This window comes from Tetrahymena thermophila (assembly GCF_000189635.1).
Source record: "Tetrahymena thermophila SB210 genomic scaffold scf_8254634, whole genome shotgun sequence".
In the NCBI taxonomy this organism is placed as follows: Eukaryota; Ciliophora; class Oligohymenophorea; order Hymenostomatida; family Tetrahymenidae; genus Tetrahymena; species Tetrahymena thermophila.
Genome location: NW_002476403.1, coordinates 73699 through 94986, shown reverse-complemented (window position 1 = coordinate 94986; position 21288 = coordinate 73699). Strand labels below are relative to the sequence as shown.

The 21288-nt window shown below is 23.7% G+C and overlaps 4 protein-coding genes across 4 annotated transcripts; 2 read left to right on the top strand and 2 right to left on the bottom strand. All coding sequences in view use genetic code 6, as the record gives it.

Moving 5' to 3' along the window:
* Positions 1–1622: 1622 nt before the first annotated feature.
* TTHERM_00979870 (hypothetical protein) lies at positions 1623–3890 on the top strand (the record flags this gene model as incomplete). The annotated part of the gene is made up of 1 exon (XM_001016919.3): positions 1623–3890. One exon carries the CDS (start codon positions 1623–1625, stop codon positions 3888–3890), a length of 2268 nt encoding a protein of 755 aa, XP_001016919.3.
* A 230-nt stretch (positions 3891–4120) lies between these two features.
* TTHERM_000979869 (calpain family cysteine protease) lies at positions 4121–7002 on the bottom strand (the record flags this gene model as incomplete). The annotated part of the gene is made up of 7 exons (XM_012797823.1): positions 4121–4840; positions 4897–5192; positions 5316–5571; positions 5638–5925; positions 5979–6268; positions 6418–6530; positions 6590–7002. The coding sequence occupies 7 exons, from the start codon at positions 7000–7002 to the stop codon at positions 4121–4123; spliced, it is 2376 nt and encodes a 791-aa protein (XP_012653277.1).
* Positions 7003–7752: 750 nt separating this feature from the next.
* TTHERM_00979860 (calpain family cysteine protease) lies at positions 7753–13221 on the bottom strand (the record flags this gene model as incomplete). The annotated part of the gene is made up of 1 exon (XM_001016918.2): positions 7753–13221. The coding sequence occupies one exon, from the start codon at positions 13219–13221 to the stop codon at positions 7753–7755; it is 5469 nt and encodes a 1822-aa protein (XP_001016918.2).
* Positions 13222–15743: 2522 nt separating this feature from the next.
* On the top strand, positions 15744–20846 carry TTHERM_00979840 (transmembrane protein, putative; the record flags this gene model as incomplete). Its single annotated transcript, XM_001016916.2, has 13 exons — positions 15744–15758; positions 15804–16211; positions 16270–17063; positions 17124–17247; positions 17522–17998; positions 18056–18147; positions 18211–18547; positions 18604–19101; positions 19155–19265; positions 19317–19438; positions 19608–19664; positions 19717–20000; positions 20050–20846. 13 exons carry the CDS (start codon positions 15744–15746, stop codon positions 20844–20846), a joined length of 4116 nt encoding a protein of 1371 aa, XP_001016916.2.
* Between the last annotated feature and the right edge of the window lie 442 nt (positions 20847–21288).

The following is a 21288-nucleotide window of genomic DNA, read 5'->3' as shown; positions in this document are numbered from 1 at the left end:
AGTTATGATAGAAATTTATCATTATAATCAATTAGAGTGCAACCAAAATATAAAAATAATTACTTTATTTTCAAATTAAATAAGCTCAATAATTATTATCTACAATACCTAATAAAAGGAATTAGAACTTAAAGTGACAATATATTTTTATTGAATTTGAGAATCGTACATCATAAATTATTTTAACATAGAAGAAATTTTATTAAAATAACTTAAATTTAATTAATTAATTTGATTTTATAATAATAATGATGGTTTTTATTTTATCTAAAAATGCAATATTTTTTCAGTTAATTTTTTTACTTTTAAATGTGAATTCTAATATTACAGATTAATTATTTAAAAATATTTATCATTGCATTAGACATTAATTTTTTATTTTTATCTAACTTTTAAAAAATGGTGGATTTTGGTCATTTATAAACTAACAAGATTTAAATTAGAAATTAAAAAATTTCAAATTTTTTGCTTAAATTAAAAATGAATAAATATGATTTTATTTTTAAATTAAAAAATATTATACTTAAATATATTTTAAAATTTGAGAATAAAGTAATTAAATAAATTTATTTTATTAATATAAAAAATTTTTTAATGTTTGATATTTCTTTATTTTTTGTTTATTTCTATTTTAGACAAAATTCTATTGCACACATTTTAAAAGATTAATTTAAGCTTCTTAGTTATTATTTATTTATAAAATTATTTAATATTTTTGAAAACTAAGAAACCTTTAAAATTAAATATAGTTTAGTTTAAATGTTATTTAAATATCTTTATGAACTTGTATGAAATAAAAAATCTTCTTATTTTTATTTTTAATTTGACTCATCTATAATTTATGACAAGCTCAAAACATTTATTGATTATTTTTCACTTTACATTTAAAAAAAATAAATGATAAAATCAGAAATTTATTTTATTTCAAATAATTTGTTTTGTAATTTAGTTCATACTTTTTTTGAAAATAAAATATTTAAAATGAAAATATTATTACACAATTAAATTGGTTACATCTTTTTTACTTAAGAGTTTTTGATTAGAAATAATTAAACAAAGAGTAATTATATAATCGTTTAGTAAAATTCTAAAGGCCATAACATTTGATATCTATTATCAAATTCAATTTGAGTGTTAGAATTAAAAAATATTTTTATATTTTATTTATATCATTTAAAACATAAACTCAGCTCTAAAAACAAAGAAATTTCTTAGACATTAAAGCATGTTCTATGTTAATAAATGAGAAAAATTATACCAGCTAAAATAATTAGTTCCTTTCAAAAATATAAAAATAACAATTATTAAATTAGATATTTTATAAAAGAATTTATTCTATAAATCATATATTTTGAAGGTGATTTGAAAAAAATATTAATCTTAAGAAAATATGAGTCTTTTATTGATAAAAGAATTTTTCATTATTTATATATATTATTAGGGAATCGATTTCTTATGGATATATCCATAAATAGGAGATCATGTGTTTCCTTGTATTTTTAATAAATGATATTATTCAATTCTTCATAAGATCTTGAAAAATAGGAGAAGAAAAGAAAAAATTTATTTGTTTTTATTACAAGATAAATTGAAATTAGATAATTTAGATAAACTTAAAAAAGATGAACAAAATTGTTATCTTAGCCTTAATTTTGGCTGCTGCTTATGGCGCAGTTGTAACTAATTAAGTTGCATACTAATGCATTAGTGAAGTTTCTGTCCCAGACTAGTTAAATTTCACATTTACTTATGCTGTATAGTGCAATAAATTCCACAATGGATTAGTAAATGCATCTACCTAAAAAGATCCTGTTAATATTGATAACTGGAAGTAATGCTAATAAACCCTTAAATCAGTTAAAGGAGTTTCTAAATCTGATTTGTCTGGATTTATTAATGCTATCAATAATTGTACTACATAAGGAAGCGCTTTGTAATCTGGAGCATCTACTGTTACAAACTAAGTTGCTGAATAATGTATTGAACACTTGACCATTCCTGATGAACTTTCATTTGCATTCAACTATGGTGTTGATTGTAATAAATTCCACAATGGATTAGTTAATGAATCTACTGCTAACAAACCTGTTAATGTTTCTAACTGGAAGACTTGTAAGGACATCTTAGCTGAACATTTCACTGATCCTGAAGCTAAAAACTTCTATAGTGCCATCGATTAATGCGTTTCCTCTGGAAAAACTGCTGAAACTGAAATGGCTAGTACCATTACTAATAAAGTCGCTGAAGCTTGTGTTGAAACTGTTACTGTTCCTAGTGAACTTTCTTTCGCTTTCAATTATGGAGTTGATTGCAACAAGTTCCACAATAATTTAGTTAATGAATCTACTGCTAACAAACCTGTTAATGTTTCTAACTGGAAGACTTGTAAGGACATCTTAGCTGAACATTTCACTGATTCTGAAGCTAAAAACTTCTATAGTGCCATCGATTAATGCGTTTCTACTGGAAAAGCTTCTTTGAATGAATAGGCTAGCTCTGTTACAAACTAAGTTGCTGAATAATGTATTGAACACTTGACCATTCCTGATGAACTTTAATTTGCATTTAACTATGGTGTTGATTGTAATAAATTCCACAATGGATTAGTTAATGAATCTACTGCTAACCAATCTGTTAATGTTTCTAACTGGAATACTTGCAAGAAAATCTTAGCTGAACATTTCTCTGATTCTGAAGCTAAAAACTTCTATAGTGCCATCGATTAATGCGTTTCTACTGGCAAAACCGCTGAAACTGAAATGGCTAGCACCATTACTAATAAAGTCGCTGAAGCTTGTGTTGAAACTGTTACTGTTCCTAGTGAACTTTCTTTCGCATTCAACTATGGTGTTGATTGTAATAAATTCCACAATGGATTAGTTAATGAATCTACTGCTAACAAACCTGTTAATGTTTCTAACTGGAAGACTTGTAAGGACATCTTAGCTGAACATTTTACTGATTCTGAAGCTAAAAACTTCTATAGTGCTATCGATTAATGCGTTTCTACTGGAAAAACCGCTGAAACTGAAATGGCTAGTACCATTACTAATAAAGTCGCTGAAGCTTGTGTTGAAACTGTTACTGTTCCTAGTGAACTTTCTTTCGCTTTCAACTATGGAGTTGATTGCAACAAGTTCCACAATGGATTAGTTAATGAATCTACTGCTAACAAACCTGTTAATGTTTCTAACTGGAAGACTTGTAAGGATATCTTGGCTGAACATTTTACTGATTCTGAAGCTAAAAACTTCTATAGTGCCATCGATTAGTGTGTTTCTACTGGAAAAGCTTCTTTGAATGAATAGGCTAGCTCTGTTACAAACTAAGTTGCTGAATAATGTATTGAACACTTGACCATTCCTGATGAACTTTAATTTGCATTTAACTATGGTGTTGATTGTAATAAATTCCACAATGGATTAGTTAATGAGTCTACTGCTAACAAACCTGTTAATGTTTCTAACTGGAAGACTTGTAAGGATATCTTGGCTGAACATTTTACTGATTCTGAAGCTAAAAACTTCTATAGTGCCATCGATTAATGCGTTTCTACTGGAAAAACCGCTGAAACTGAAATGGCTAGTACCATTACTAATAAAGTCGCTGAAGCTTGTGTTGAAACTGTTACTGTTCCTAGTGAACTTTCTTTCGCTTTCAACTATGGAGTTGATTGCAACAAGTTCCACAATAATTTAGTTAATGAATCTACTGCTAACTAACCTGTTAATGTTTCTAACTGGAAGACTTGTAAGGACATCTTGGCTGAACATTTCGATGATAAAGACGCTAAAGAGTTTTATGAAGATATAGATTCTTGTCTTGCTAGTGGAAAAAAGGTAGAAAGATATTCAATTTTGAGAAAATTCAAAAATTTCATTGGTATTTGAAAATTAATAAAAAATTATTAAAATATATGTTCGTGTATGAAATTGTTTAAAAAAATGTAACAAATAATGTTTTATATGTTTTAAATTTAAAGATTTGATTTTAATAGGCTAGGCTTATAAAAAAATATATATATTTTTTTAATCATATTAATTTTTTATAATTTAAATTTAATTTTTTTAAATAAAAAATTTCATATAAATAAATATAAAATCTTAAAAAAATATTAAACTCAACGAGAATGATATTTATATAAAGAATATTATTTGTAAACGTATGGTTCACCTTTTTTAATTGAATCTAAAAATATCATTTAGAAACTGCCAGGTTCAATCATTACATAAACTGAGTTATTGTTATAGTCAACTTCAAATCTTCTTATTGCAATTTCATCTTAGCTGTTTTCAATTCTCAAGTTTTCGAGTTAGAAATTAATTTTTTCTTCATATTTATACTCTCCCAAATTTTGGATTAGTATAACTACTCCTTCAGGGTGTTAATAATTGTAGACATAAACACCAATTTCTTATTCCTTCCACATTCTTTTAGATGGCACTGAATTTACCTTCATAAATTAAATCAAATCTTTAGCTTAATATTAATTTCTATTTTCATCTAAAGTGTCATGTCTAGTTACTAATTGGTGCACCTTTGAACTTCTCATGTTATTATTGAACTTTAAAGATTTAGATTATCTTAATCCTTTGCTGTTAAACATATTCTATCCATTATAAACAGAAGATGAATTCTAAAGGTCAGATGCTTTAACTTCACTTTAATTGATAGGATCTAAACCAGCTTTAATCTTGCAATTAAAAGAGAATTTTTCGCCAAATGGATTATATTTATATACAACTACTTATTCATTCCCTGGTGATATAATAACTTCATACTGATTATTATTATCAAATGGTTTTTAAATGATTAAATTTTCTAATTCAGCCATTTCTACCTTGTTTTTATTAAAGAAATTTATTTTACAAAAATACTACTTAAATTTAATTTTACTCTCTCCCTTAGCTTCTTTGTTCCTCTATTCTAGTATACAAAATAAACCATTCCTGCAATTATATCATTATAAATTTTAATATTTGGTTCACCATTATTTGAATAGTCACGTATCTTTTGAGTTGGCATAGGGTTATTTAGAGCAATATGTTAAATTATTTATTTTTAAATATCTAATAGGTTTGCAGTATCTAATTCTTAAATCACAGTAGGCACTGATTCTCCATAAAAATTAACAGTAAATGTTCTGTCACCAGCTTAAACCCAATAAACTTCGATTGTTAGGATATAATCACCTTTTGAGAATATAAATTGAAATTTATATTATTTTTTAAAATAAATATAATATTAATTGATAGAGAAAACTTATATTTAGTATTTAAAAATTTTAATTTTGCTTTTAATCAATTTTTTATTACCTGGTTAAAAAATATCTTCTAAAAATATTTCTCTCTCTGACTGATAATTAGCTCCGACATATTCATAAGTTTTAGAGTATTAACTGTTATTTACTTTTGCAATCATGATTCTAGTGCAAGGATATTCATAGTTAGGAGAGGTTTTAGTAGCAATTCTTTCGTCTTGCTAATGGAGAATAACATACATATGACTCTGCTATTCTACTGTAAATTTGATAATACTTTAATTTCTACCTGTATGGTCAATGTTAATCCACTTTGTTAATAAAAATAAATTATTAGAACAATTAATATTAATTTTTGAATGAATTAAATTAAATACCTTGTAGACATAGTTTTCATGAGTTCTTAAATTTCCTAGATATTAGAACATGTTTCTGAATTCAGATAAACTCATCCAAAAAGTACCATCTTCACTTGGAATAGGCTTGACATCATAAGTATCTCTTAGTGCACTAGTCCACTTAGAAGACTAGTTGCTCCATTAACCTTGATAAACTAGTTAATTGATTGGAGATTTGAGTTTGACAATAATTTCTTATCCTAAATTTTCTATGGCCAATACGCTAAATGAATATCCGCTATTTTCTAGTACGCTAGAGCTTCGAGTCTAATAATAAAATTAATTGAGGTTTATTTATGCACTTTTAATTTTTAATTTACGTTTATATCATTTTCTGCAAATACCAAAAAACCTCTCTTGATCCATGAATCCACATATTAAAACCATTCTTCTTCTGTACCATCATCAATAATTTCTGTAGGTGCTCCTGTTAAATCAGTTAAGGCATTATGGGTGAAACCTCCATTCAAACCCATATAATTTCCGTACATTTTAGCCAAAGCTTTTTCCAAAACCATGAGCCAAATACCATTATTTGTTTAAGCCATGCAATATTAGTTATTTTTAGTAGGGAAATTATCATCTAATACCATGAGATCCCACTATCCAGCTATATAATTAAAAAAAAAATTATTAAATATGCCATTAAATTTGAAGGATTTATTCAATATGAACACCCCTGATAAAAGAGCTTTATCACTATTTCTCAAAAATAATAAAAAATTCCTTATAAATATTTAAATGAATTAATTGAAGTACCTTAGTTAACCCAAATTCCAAATATTCCTGCATTATTTATTTAGGTGATTTCAAAATTTCTTACTATCATATCCATTTTGCTCAATAGAATATTTAATGCGCTTAATACATACCTGTTAAGAAAAAATAACTTTTAAAAATATTGCTAATTACGAAATAGTTAAGTAAATACTTATCTTCGATTATTGTGCTACTTTAAATGAAGTCAATTGGTTTTCCCTAAATTAAAAATCTTAATGAATCTTGGTTGACGAGTTATGTAAGTCTCTTCCATTCTATTTTGTGATTAAGTTTTTAATCTGAAATAGAAGATTCAGATGGAGAAAAAGTTGTATCAGTAAATGGGAAATTTTATTCGATTCTAAGTTGTAAAACATGTAACTTTTTTTTTAGATCTTCTGTTTATTGTAAAGGTGGTTCTATCAAAGTAGAAACCTTTTTAAAAATTCCCATACTGCTTAAATATTCAAGAATATCTCTTTCTGATTCTTGCTATTGATAATTATATTAGTTCCTATCAGCATATGGATCCTGCTATTGGCCTAATTCAGAATTATAAGCATATTAATAACTCTAGTAATCCATTTTATTAATTTTTTTTTCAATTAAGCTGTATCTTAAGTAAGTTTGTCTTTATTTCTCTCTGTGAGACTTTGTATGCTTGTATGCTTTATACTTATTTTTTATATCTTTATGTAAAATTTTAACAAAAAAATTTAATCACTTTATTTGCTTTAGCAGTAATGAAATTTTTAGAATTTTGATACCAACTTCTGTAGTGAAAAAATCCAAAATATAAAATAAATATAAATAAATAACAAATTAAATATTGATGCGAGCAATTAAACTAAAAAACAATACTGATTTAATATTTTTTTTTGTATATCTTATTTATTAAATGTTAAGTATTCAAGTGCTTGATCTAATTTTATTTTTCAAATAAAAAATTTTAAAAAATATATATTTGAAATAGAAAGAGTCCAGCTAACTTATTTTCTAAATGTTATCAAAATTTATTAATTATTTATATTAATTTTGTTTTCAGTCTTAATCACTAAATTTATTAATAAAAAAATTATCTATTTTAAAATATAAAAATTAAATTTTATTTTTATTTACTTTAAAATTTCTAAACAAATCACCTTCATAATTTTTTTATTAATTTTATTCAAAATAATATTATGTTGTTTAAGTTTATAAAAATTTTGTTAATTATTTTTCAAAATAAATGAGTTAAATAGTTATATTTAATCATAAACAAAAATAATATATAAAATTAAAAAAAATGTTTTACAAATATTAATAAACATGATATATAAGGGAAAAAAAATTAATTCAACTATAAGTAAAATATGAGTGATTATTTAGTTTAAATTGTTGAGGATTAAGAGCAGAAACACTATTACCTATTTGACTCTTATTTTGTTCTTCTTCTTCATATATAATATTTTCTTTTTATTTTGATATAAAACTATTATCTTCGTTTGACATATATTTTTGATCTTATTAATTTATTAGATTGCTTTCATGTTTTGTGTAATTGTCATTTGATTTAACTGCATCTTAAATAAACTACCTGTCAGTTTCAAAATCTCTTTTTGTAGTATCTTATTATTAATTTATCTAATTATTTTCTCTTGTTGAGCTTGAGTCCTGATAAACTAATTCTTATGTTTAATCTTATTTTGAAATATCTACTATTTATACAGATTCTATTTTATCAAATACTAATGTAGATGATTTACCATCTTTTTGTAATTTACCTTATTTTGGTATTGAAAGTATCTCGCTTTTATTAATTACCTCATTGGATTCATGTAAATTTCCTGTTTTCTTCTTAAAAATGGAAAAATTAGACTATTCTTCTTATATTTTTTGTTTAAATTATATTGAACTTTAACTTTCAAAAGACAAAGGCTTAACGATAGGCGATCCATGTATATTACTAACTTTGGTGTTTATTTTGGAATTAGCAACGAAACTCATTTAAAGAGATTAATCATCTGCAAGGATGCTATCTCCTTATATTGCATCTGCATCGTTTACTGCATCAAAATATTCATCTACTACATTAAAGTGATATTATTTAATGACATACAAATCTATATCAATGATTCTGATTAGCAGATCTTCAACATCTTAAGACTGAGGTACCCCTTAAAGAGTTATGACACCATTTTTATGATCAAAAGTGATCCAATTTGGCAGTGTCATATTTTTTGACATACCATACCCCATATATTCAAAGTTAAATATCTTTCTAAGATTCATACACCAAGCATTTTTGATTTATTTAAATGCCTCTACAGAGTTGATTTCATAAGAAAATAAATGTATTGACTCTCCTACACAAGGTGAAAAAATTGATGGAGTTTATTCAACTAATCCCAAGGCATCAGCAAATAACACCTCTCTAATTAAGTTATGGTTTATGTCTAGCTTACTAATAGATTCAAATGATTACCCAATACAATTATTGAGTTATAAATCAATTAATATAAGATTTATTTGTGGTTCATTTAAACAACATTCAGCAAAAGGTACTGGGAACCCATAAATATCCTTATTTTCTGTTGCAACGATATTAACCAAACTTTTATACCAATCATTTTTTGACTAATTTAAAAAGTTCTATGCATAGTATTTCAAATAGTTGTAAACTTCTTAAGACCTTACATCTAATTTTAAGAAATGACGACAAGCAATAGCCTTAATTCCTTTGAAAATTCTAGATTCACAATTCTTAAAGTCATTTATAAAATTTTTTGCTTAATATTTTTTACTTTTTAGTGTAAAAGATATGTTTTTATGAACCATATCTCTTAAAATTCGAGACATACTAACATTACCATCCTTTTTTAGGTATTCTCTTTCAAGCGGGGTTTATCTAGTATGCTTTGGAGTCATTTAAATAATTTAAATTGTGTTTTTTAATTTTTAGTCATTTAAGTTTGCCTTTTCTGTTATAACTTTGAGACGTCTTATTTAAGCAAAATTGCTAAATTTATCAGATTCTACTGCTAGTTTATCTTTACTTCGTTATTCAGGTGTACTCTATTTCATTTTCTTTTTAACCAATTCACTTTAGAAATTTTGTGATATTTGTATATTTGACATTTAAAACTAATGAGATGGAGTATTATCTTACTAAATTTAAGATTGGCTTCCAAAACGATCTAACTTATTCTTGACATTATCCATTTCTTCAGCAAATCTCTCTCTGTCATTTGCAAATCTTTGAATAAATTCTGAGAAGAAAAGCTTGCTTTTTTCCAAATCATCTCCAAGAACTGTAATTTTTTTTTTATAAGGTTTGCCTCGGATTGCTATTTCAGTAGAAAACATAACTTTATTTCTATTAATGGAATTTAATATTATGCTTTTGTATTTATAAACTCCAAAAACAGCAAATATAGGACCAAATATTTTGATGAGGAGATTAAATACGTAAATAAAAGGTAAACCAGCTGCATTCATATAAAAAGTGTCATAATCATAAGTGTAACCATCTGAAGCATTTATTTTAAGATAAAAAACTTGATTAAATGCTGAAACTGGAGGAGTTCCATATACGGTTATCGAACCAGAAACAGTCTAGAACTAAATCCAGTCATCAGGTGTTATTTAAATATATTCTTAGCCTTTTAGAATGTAAATCTGATAGGTTATTGTATTTAATTCAGAATTTATAAAAGATTATGCAGAAAAGTCTACTGAAAATTAATTTTAAATGTCTATAATTGCGTTAGCGTATTACTTATTAAACTATGCTTAGAGGGTTAATTAAGGATTTTTTTTCAATAGTTACTTTTATTTAATGAAAACACAGTCTTTAATTTTATTCACTTGAGTTATATCATAATTAACTCCATCGATTAAAGTTATAGTGACATTAATATTATCGAATGCTGTTTAGTTTGCAAAAATCACTTTCTAAGACAGAACTCTGTTAAGATTAGTTAAGGAACCTTCGAATTTTAATTAGTTTTAAGAGTCTGTGGTAGAAGCTATTACTCCTGAGAAGTTTTCCAAAACAAACTTCCCCATATTTTCTTATACTTAGAGATAAAGTTGAATACTTTAAGAAAGTGTTGAAATAGGAGCTGTTAAATTTTTAACATTGAATGATAACGATGATTAAACATAAAATAACACAGGGTTAACATAACTACCTCTTTGAAGTGTTAGTTTAACCAAATCAAATAGTCTTTGTGTGCTTTATATTCCATTAAATTAGAATTAAAGTGGTTCTTAAGGATCAAATAATTGAGTTATTAATCCATTTGAGTCAATAATCTTTTATTCCTGTAAGTAGTCATAAATTAGTTATCCTTAATCTGGTGTTGTCTAAAGGTCAGGATAGTTATACTAAAAAGAAGTAGGAAAGAGAGGCACAGCAATTAGTATTAAAACAGTATTTAGGTTTGGTGCATTTATATTACTTGTATCAAGTCCTGTTTTATCTACAGAAAGTAATAGATTTCTATTATTTGCATCGTAGTTCATCCAAAATGGGATACTTTTTATTTATTATTAAGAATAATAGCTTACTGAAAGTATACTCATTCCTTCCAGAGGATAAATAGGAACAAAGTTTAACTAAACTGATTAACCAACAAGCAAGCTTTAGTCTTTTCGAATATTTATTAGAGATTAAGAACCATCACCAGCTGTTTATATCAGCTAAATTTCTGTATGAATAATAACCTAGCTTTTCATAGGCAATAAAATTGTTCCTAAATTATTATTTATGAAAACATAATTCTAATCCGGTGTCAAGCAGATAGATTAGGCTGACTATGTTTAATATTGATAAGAAGAAAGAATTTTGGGATTGGCGATATTAGAGATATCAACAAGAGTCATCATACCTGCTTCAAGCTGAGCTACTAGTAAATATTAGTCATTTTAAATAGGTAATATAAAATTAACCCAGCCTTATAAAGGTTATATTCTGCTAAGAATTTTAATAGCTGGTAATGCAGTTAAATCTAATATCGCAACACCTTTAAATCCATCATATAAAAATGCGAATGTATCGTTATAAAGGGATGGTGCTAAACCTTCTCCACCTAATGTTTACAAAGTACTTTTAAAAGTTAAATTAGTTTTTACAGATGCATCGAGGACATATATTCCATAGCCTCTAACAGCTCCAATCACATAATTATTATCATTAGTTATCATAACTCCTGCATTTTCTCCTGTCATGTAAGTTAAAATCTTCCAATAGCTTAGTAACTTTAGCTATGGTGGCTAAGAAGAATCTATCAGTAAAATACCATTATCATAGGAGCTAACGAAGTATTTATAGTCTTTAGAGAAAAAAATAGCCTCGTTATGATTAGGGCTATCCATATTTAATCTAGCTACCTCAATTGGATTGGTAATATTTAAGATGTCTAAAATAAGGAAGGATGTGTTGTTCTCTTAAATAGGTACATAGAGGTATCTATTATTTTAGCTGATAGCCATACTATCAATTAAGGAAGAAGCTTAATATACTTTTGAGTAAACGCTTTTCATTTAGTATGGATCAGTGATGTCAAATATTCCAAAACCAGCTGCATCAAATGAACCAAAAAAATAATCTTTACCTTGTATGGTTTCAGTGAAACATCTCCATTTATAGAAGGCAGGTGAAGGCTATTATATTGTTATTTGATGGTTATTGAATAAATTAGGGTAGTTATTATTTAAATTTGGTGGCCTTTATTAAAAAACATAGATACTAACAGCGTTTGCGTAGTAGAGAAATTTCTCATCAGGAGAAAGTTCGACTGAAAAAGAGTGAGCGCCGACTGAAATTCCTTAGAAAAAAACCGGATTTAATTTATCGCTGATATCAAATATATAAACACCTTAAGAACGAACTCCTACTAACAGAAAATTGTTGTTTTTTGTAAATTTGAGAGAATATACAGAAGGATTAATTGAATTAAAAGGCCAATATCTAGTAAATTTAATAGTTACAGGATATTGAGAAGGAGTTGCTTACAAAATTTAATTAAAATCACAGATAAATATACCGTTCCAATTATCTAGTCCGTATAAGTACTTATTGTCATCAGTTAGAATACCTGCCCAAGTTTTCCAAATCATAATTCCTTACCCAACCAACAGAAATTCCTATGAATTGTCTTGAGAATTGTTAATAACAGAGAGAACATATAATCCAAGTAGATCGTTGCCAAGTATAATCCAGTTTCCATCTTTTGAAATAGATCCTTAGTGAATTATATTAGATTAAGAATTATAAAAACCTATTTGCTAGACCTATTACTTTTTTGAAATATCATAAGCTACAAGTTAGCCATTCAATCCAACAGCGTAAACTATTGTTTGTTATTAGTTTATAAACATGTCAATGATTGTGGTTGGGAAATTAGCCTAGCTCATAAGCTTAAAAGATGACCTGTTGACAAATTTAAATATACTAAATTTTGCTTAGTATGACATCATGACATACTCTCCGTCAGTGGTGATCTCTAATGTGAAGAGAAACTCTTCTGCCTTCTACTAAAATATTATTTAATTAGTTTTTCCATCTATAACTATGATTCCTTAGTAACCAGCAGAAATAAATACCAAATTTGCCTGTTCAGCCACTTTAATCTTAGTAGAAGCTCCTTAAGGATCTGTTATATCATATTTATACTGATAAAAAGGAGAATAAACAATGCTTATTTCACTTTGTTAAAGCGAAAAACATAAAACTGAGCTAAAGCTTGCTAGAAATTTATAGAATAATAAAAATACTATAAATTAAGTTTCTTTGATAACTAAAATTCTTAAAATGTTCATATTTTCAATTAGTTTGAATTTGTTTTACAATTAATTATTTCTCCTTAAATAATTAGAATAACTTCTTCTTATATATCGCTTAAATTTATTAAGTAGAAATTTCAGACGAGTGAATATTAATAAAAAAATATTCATTTCAAACCCCAAAATTTGTTAGTTTTTTAACTATGATATTGTTTTACTCTTTAAAAATTAGAAAAGCTATATATAGATCATTTGTTTTCTAAATAATCACGTGAAGATGAAATTTTGTGTAAGGTCTAATTAACATAAAGTAAATTATTATTATTTATTATCAGTTTACTCAATAAAAATCATTTACTTAATAAAATAAATTCTTTGCTAAAAATATTAAAATTGACATAAAGTATAAATTGTTTTATTAATCTTTTATTAAAAATGTTTATTTTAGATTTTTACTACTTCTGCTTCGAGTATTTATGATAAGCAACCTAATTATCAATAAATTTGCTCTTTTGTTTTAAAATTAAATTTAAAAAACAAGAATCATTCATCAGCAATTTTCCAAAAATAAATAAATTATGTAAGGAGTATATATTTATGTTTGAAAAATCATATTAAATCAATATAAAATAAAAGTAACTGAAAAATTGTTAAAAAAATATGAAATATTTTTAGTTTTTCAATTTAGATTATTGTTTTTAGTGAAACTTTAAAATATTCTTTAAAAATAAAATCTACTTTGTATTTTTATTGGTTAATAAATTGCATTAAGTGACTAATTTATTTTTATTGATGCGGTAAATAAATAAATTAATTAAAAAAAAAGGTCATTTAATAATTAGATTATCTATTGCTGCAAATAGTTTTTATTAGAAAAAATTTATATTTAATTTTATTAAAGTGTATAAATTAAATTTTATTTAGTCATTATATGAATATAAAATGCAGAAAGAATTTATTTTCAACTTTTAACTGAATTTCATAGATGTAATAAAACTTTCTAAAAGAAAATTAAAATTAATTAATATTATTTTTCAAATTTGATAAAATATTTGAACTGTGAATAAAAAGATTAAAATAATTTTTAGACCTAAATATTTAAAAAGTAAAATTAAAAAATTGTAAAATATAATAAAATATAGTAAATTATGAATATGTGAAAATTAAAAATAATTTTAATAATTATTTTAGAAAAATAAATTTTAATTTTCACCAATTATGGTCTAGTCCCTCAGCCTAAATTTTGGCTAGCTCTTAATTAATGAAGATTTAGAGTAATATAGTTAATTACTATCAATATCAATATATTGTGGAATTATTTATTAGAGTTAAGGAGAAAATGTATCAATTTAATTTATTTATTCATATTAATATTGATTATTACTTTGTTATTTATATTTACTTACACTTAATCTTCAAAATTATAATTATCATTCTTAAATTCTTCATAAACGTTAATAAAAATCTGCTTAAATATTTAAATTTCAATTATATTTAAAAAATAATATTATTAAATCAAATTAAAAATATTGATTTGATTATGAATAAATTACGTTTTATCAGTTTTTTTAACTCATTTATATATAAAAATTTAATGATAGGTACTCACTCTTCTTATGTTTTTTTATGTTCACATATTAGAATTTTTCAAAGCTACCTGTTATATTATAAGAACATGTAATACAAATAAACAAATTAAAAAACAATAAAAAACTATTTTAGATTCATTATTAAAATATCTTTGGTTATTTTTTTAACATAAATAATATTGTAAATAGTAAATTATTTTTATGATAAATTTTATCATTAAGATATTTAAAAAATTAAAAATTTTAAATATTCAAATATTTTAACAATATATCGATAAACATGGCATTTAATAAATTTTGTATAACAAATTTTAATAAAAAAATATTTATATAAAATTTTCAATAATATTAGTATTAACATTTAAAAGAAGCTTCATAAATATTAAGGAAATATAATTTCAATCATATGTTGATATATTTTAAAGAAAAGAATAAATATATCTTTACTTCTTTTTTTATGATAAAAAATCTTTATTTTTAATTAAAATACTTCTACTTATGTTTGAATTTAAAAGGAACGACACTAATTGAAATATATATAAACAATGTTTTAGAACTAACTTGTTAATTAAATTTACTTTTCTAAAAATTTATTCAAAACTTATCATAATTAAAAAAATAATTAATTGATAAAAAAATATTTTAAATTTAATCTTACAAATTAATTTCAATAAATTAATTAACTTCAATTAATGGCAAACAAACAAAATAATAGGCTGTATCCTTATTAAATTTTAGACTTGTGTATTTAACATAAATGAATAAATAAAAAGTCAGGATATTACAATTAATCTTTCAAAAAAAAAAAAATTGTAGATAGAAGCACTTTATGGTATCAACAAAAAAATCTCCTTATTTAAAAATTTAATATTGTTTAAAATTGCACTAACTATAGCAATTTTTTTCATATCTATAACAAATATAGCTAAAAAGTAAATTAATACAATAAAGTGGATAAAATTGAGGATAATGAGATAATATTTTGTAATCATTTTTTGGGTTGTATAATTTGCATATTTTCAATTAAAGGTAAATGGTATAGGCTGTCCCTTTTGGCAAGTTGCAGTATAAAATGACATAATTTAGATATAGTAAATAATTCTTCTAAAATCCAACCCATAAAAAGAATTTGAAGATAGAGCTGCAATTGTTTACACTCCATTTTCTATTGGAGTCTTTAATTTATAAACTAATCAATAGTATGAATTAGTTAATCAATAGGAATCAGTAGCATTTTACTAAATTGATAAAGATGATAGACCAATCTTAAAAATTTCTAATTTGCATACATTAGATGCAAATAATAGGGTTATTGATTGGAATCCTTTAAATGGATTGAAACAAAAAACCATTGAAATCCCAAAAAATATAAGTATAAGTTAAGTATCTTGTTTAAATTCTTAAGAAACCCTAATTTTTTCATGGAATTCTACTCATGTAACTTTTTGTTTACTTTTATTAAAAAAATTAAAATATTTATTTCCCTTATAAAAAGATTTTTGTTGTTGATTTTTCATAACCGCTAGCTCATGGAGAAGGGATTTTAGTTTAGTAAATAAACATTTAAACATAATTTGTTTAGTGTACAAATGATAAATTAAATAGACGTTTTTTATTAGCTGATTCTTTGGGAGGAATATATTCCTTTGATATTTAAACATAAAGTTTAACACTTCTATTCAAAATTAATTAATTCTAAGCGCTTTTGTCAATTTATCCTACTAAAAATTAAATAGCATTATCTTACCAATCAAATGATAAAAATTATATAGCTTCTTATAGCAGCGTATAATTATAATTTGAATAGTAAATTAATCAAACTTCTACTTAAATATTAGTTAATAATGAAGAGGATTAAATTGTAGTTGTAGGATAATAAAATCTATTTTAATTGTGGTAAATAAAATAAAATAAATTGATTTATTAAGCAGACTTTTAATTAATGGATTGTGATTTTAACGATTCAAATTCAACTAGCGTAGATAGTAATATAAATTTTAAATTTGGGTCTATAAATTCAAATAATGAAGTTTCAATAGTTTCAGAAAAATATGTTTTTGCTTTCTCAATAGATTAACAAAAACCAATAATATTCAAGAACTAAAATTTTGGAATAAATTTTATTCAATCCTTCATAATAGAAAATAAAATAATTTTAGCTTCTGACCAATCAATCTCTATAATTGATAAAAAAACATAATAATTTATTTATGTTACAAATCACTTGATTAATACTGCAACAAATTATGATGTCATATAACAAATAGAAATAGATAAGGATTTAAATAGGTAATCAATGATTATTAAATTATCATATTATTTCTAATTAATTTTTATTTTTTAACAAAGAGTTATCTTTATTAATTTTTCTGGAGTTATTGAGTATTGGTCTTATTTTGATAATCAATTTGAAGCATACATAGATTCCTTACCTTCAAATTCTTAATTTATTATCAACAAATCTCTTAATAAAGTAAATAAATACATTTTCAATTTAGCTCATATTTATATTGATTCATTTCTTTATTTTTTAATGTAAAATAAGCTCAATTCTTACAAAATAAAGGAAATTTTTGTTTATTTATAAATATAGCACTTCATATATTTTATTATAAATATAATTTTTATTTCTTTACAAATATTTTAAGATTTAAAAATCTTGAATTTACAACTAATTTATACTTATATTATTTGATAAAACTATATAAATATTTATTTAAATATTATTATAAATTTTACATTATTAGTTAGTTCAATATGTTTTAACATATTCAGGATCAGGATTGCAAAATATAATTGGAATTTATAATTACAGAGATGGATCATTGATATAATTAATAAAAAATGCATATAATATTGATAGGCTTTCAGGCTTTTTATTACTTTAAGATGAAACAAATGGATTTTTGATAGGATTTAATAATAGCACATTATAATATACTATATATAGATTTCAATAAGACAATAATCACTCTTTAATATTTAATGGCACCTTATTCCAGAATTTAGATTTAAACTAGTATATTTAATAAGCCTTTTTAATAGAAAAATATTAATTAATACTTTTATAGTTTGATAATTAATTATTTTTATTTAACTATTTCTACTATGATAGCTTGTATAATAATCCTATTCCTATTTAGGGTTTGTAAAATCCTATCTTATACTTCTACTTTAACCAAACTACTCTCAGTTTATATGCTATTTAGCAATATAACATCTAAGTAAATTCAACTTATAAAAATATTTAATTACTTATTTATTTTTAATAAATTTAAAAGATTTACTCTCTAACACAAAATGTATTTTAAATGACAAATTCGATTTAAATTTAAGCAATTAATAACTCAACATAAGTTTAGCTTATAGAGGAGTAGAATACACTTATTGTTTTTAAGTAGGCGCAAATAAATTTCTATTACTATTCTATAAATAGGACATAAGTATTAAATTTATAAAATTAACCAATCATTAAGTATGCTTGTGATTATTCCAAATCTATTCTAATTGCAATAAGCAATGACTACTATCTATATGTTATAGATATACAAAAATCCAGTTTATTATATACTTTAACGCTTGATGCAAATTAAATGTAAAGTCTTTACATATACCCAGATTAAAATTTAGCAACAATAAGCTTCAAAAATGGAAAATCTATTATATTTAATTACATCACCTACACTTATTAGGGTGTTTTAAATTATAAGTATAGTTAAGTATAATATTTTGATACCTAATATAACAATCTGTTTCTAATGTCAAGCACTAAAGTAATTTTATAATACATTTTTAAAAACAAATTTAAATATATCCTCTAATAAAATAGCTGCTCAGTAAAGCACTTAAAAGTTTTGGATTGATATAATAAATATCTTATTAAAAAATAATTAATTATTATTTTGATATTTAATCTGGTCTGACATTTGTATTGGCTGATTAAGTTTACATTTATAATTCATTAAAATAACAATATTTTCCACCTTTTCCCACTATTGACATATAGAACTCCTAATTTATATTCTCTATACCATCAAAAGATTTCATATTTATATAATTTGTATCAATAAATTAAAACAAAATATCTGTATACAAATTGAGTACTTATGAGTATGTGGGAGATCTTAGCTACTAATCAAAATAGTGCTAAATGCTACTTTCTTTGGTATACGATTTTAATTCAAATCGACTTTTCTCAGGCTGTTATCCACGGAATTCTTTAGTTTGGGATTTAAATTAAAATTTCAAACTGATAAAAGTTATAAATTATTTTTGCCCCATTTCGATAGTTTTTGATGTTTAGACTAAAAGAATTATTATGACTACAGTAAATTTATATTTTAAATAATTTTTTTGTTTATTAAACATATATTAAAATAGTATGCATGGTTCTCATATACATTAGACTATGACACCCTTGAACAAAAAGGAATAATAGATGGAATTTATGGGGATTTCGATCACATCAGAGGCCTTTAAATTACTTGGGATGTATCAAACTTTATTTTTAATAAATATTTAAAAAGTATTATTTTATTAAAGTAAAATGGAGATATAAGGATATATAATTCAAATTCAAACTAAATAGCTTTTTAGCATGCTCATGAAGGTTGGGTTAACCAAATTATAATAGATAGCACCAACATGATTCTAACTTCTATTGGGTAATATTACAATTTTTAAAATATCAAAATAACTATTTTTTTTTTAATTTGTAAAAATAATTTTATTAATTTTAAGCAGTGTCTTTTATTAATTTTTCATTTTACTTGGCTTGGCATTTAAAGAGAAAACAATAAGTGTAAAAATAATCATTTATTATTATAAATATAGAAATGATCTCACTATAAAAGTATGGAGCTACTCATCTTTAAATTATTTAAATTTGATGTAAATACTTAACTTTAACAAATTAATTTGATAATAACTATAATTTTTAAAGCTAGGAATAGGTTTTATAGGGATAACTAAATGTTTAATTCCTAGATAAAAACAATAATTATTTATTTGTAGGGGATAGTAATGGGTATATTTATCAATTAACTTATCCTGATTTAAATTTATAGAATACTATTTAGGTTTGTAATTAATTAATAGATACCTTGTATATTGATTTGAGTCATAATATTCTTATTTATGGTTCTTAGGCAGCTTGTTTATTTGGATTATATAATTTAGTTGATTTCATAGCCCCAAATTCATATTCAGAAAGCTATAGATAGTTAGGTTTGTTAAATTAAAATGAATGCTTATTAATAAACAATTTTATTAAAAGGTGTATTATCTGCTTTGAATACTGACTATGGAGTAATTTTTCATCAGACTCAAACTCTTGTATAGAAATGGAATTTTTCTACTCAGCAGATAGAGTATGGTTTTTATGCTAACAGCCGAAATTTTTAATATGAACCAGAAAGTGAATTTTTAATTTTACAAGGATAAAATAAGATAGTTGCTTTTATTAGAAGGGATTAATTAACATTTTTTGATATTCAAACTTTTGATATTTTAAATACTTAACAACTTAATTGTTTGAGAAACATTTAGCTTTATTCTTATCTCGTATGCTCTCTTTTGAATTAATTAACGATTATAAGTCTTAGAGACTACTCTTTTTTTTAGGTAATAACACTCAATGAAAATTAATCAATTATCAATCTATAAATTATTGACAATAAATATTCATTTTTTGCTACAACAACACAAGGTGAACTTATTTGCTATAGTTTTAATTAATCAAATAATTAATTTTTATAATAATTATACTCCAAGCTGCTTGATAATGCAGTAGCTAATTATTTATTTGTTTCTTCAAATAATTATTACTTTGTTTTAGCTTCTTGTTTTAAAGGCTAACTTGTTTTGCTTTAGTTTTCTTAGTAGCTCTTAATTGAATAACAAAAAGAAATAAAATTGTAAGGTGTTAAATCTCATGTTCATGTCATGGTCTAATACACTGATAAGGTATTTTTTTATTTAATTATTTGTTGGTTTTCTATTATTAAATTTTATAAATTAATTAAAATAAATAAAATTTGCAACATGATTTTAATTATTTTAATAGCAAATTGAAATTTTTTATCATAATTCACTCCTGAAATATTTTATTAATTTAAAAAGATTTTCATAAAAAGAGTAAGCGATTTATATTTAGGTATTTACAGTGCAAGTGTATTTAATGAAATATAGTAAATATCAAGCCCTTGTATGGGTTACACATATAAATTGGAAGTAAATTCTACTTTAGATATCATTTTATAACATTGTGTTGGCATATATCAAATCAATTCATTTAAAAGTTTCTAATAAGTAGCTTATGGAAGATTCACTAATCAAATAAATTTAATAGATGTTTACACATCTAATTTAAACTAAATTTTACTAATTAATAAAAATTACTTTATAGACATATACCCATCATAAATATTAATTTACAAAATAGATTACACTTAAGCAAATGTCATTTTGCTTGGAAATTTATAAGGAATTGATATAGGAAAAGTGGCTGATTATT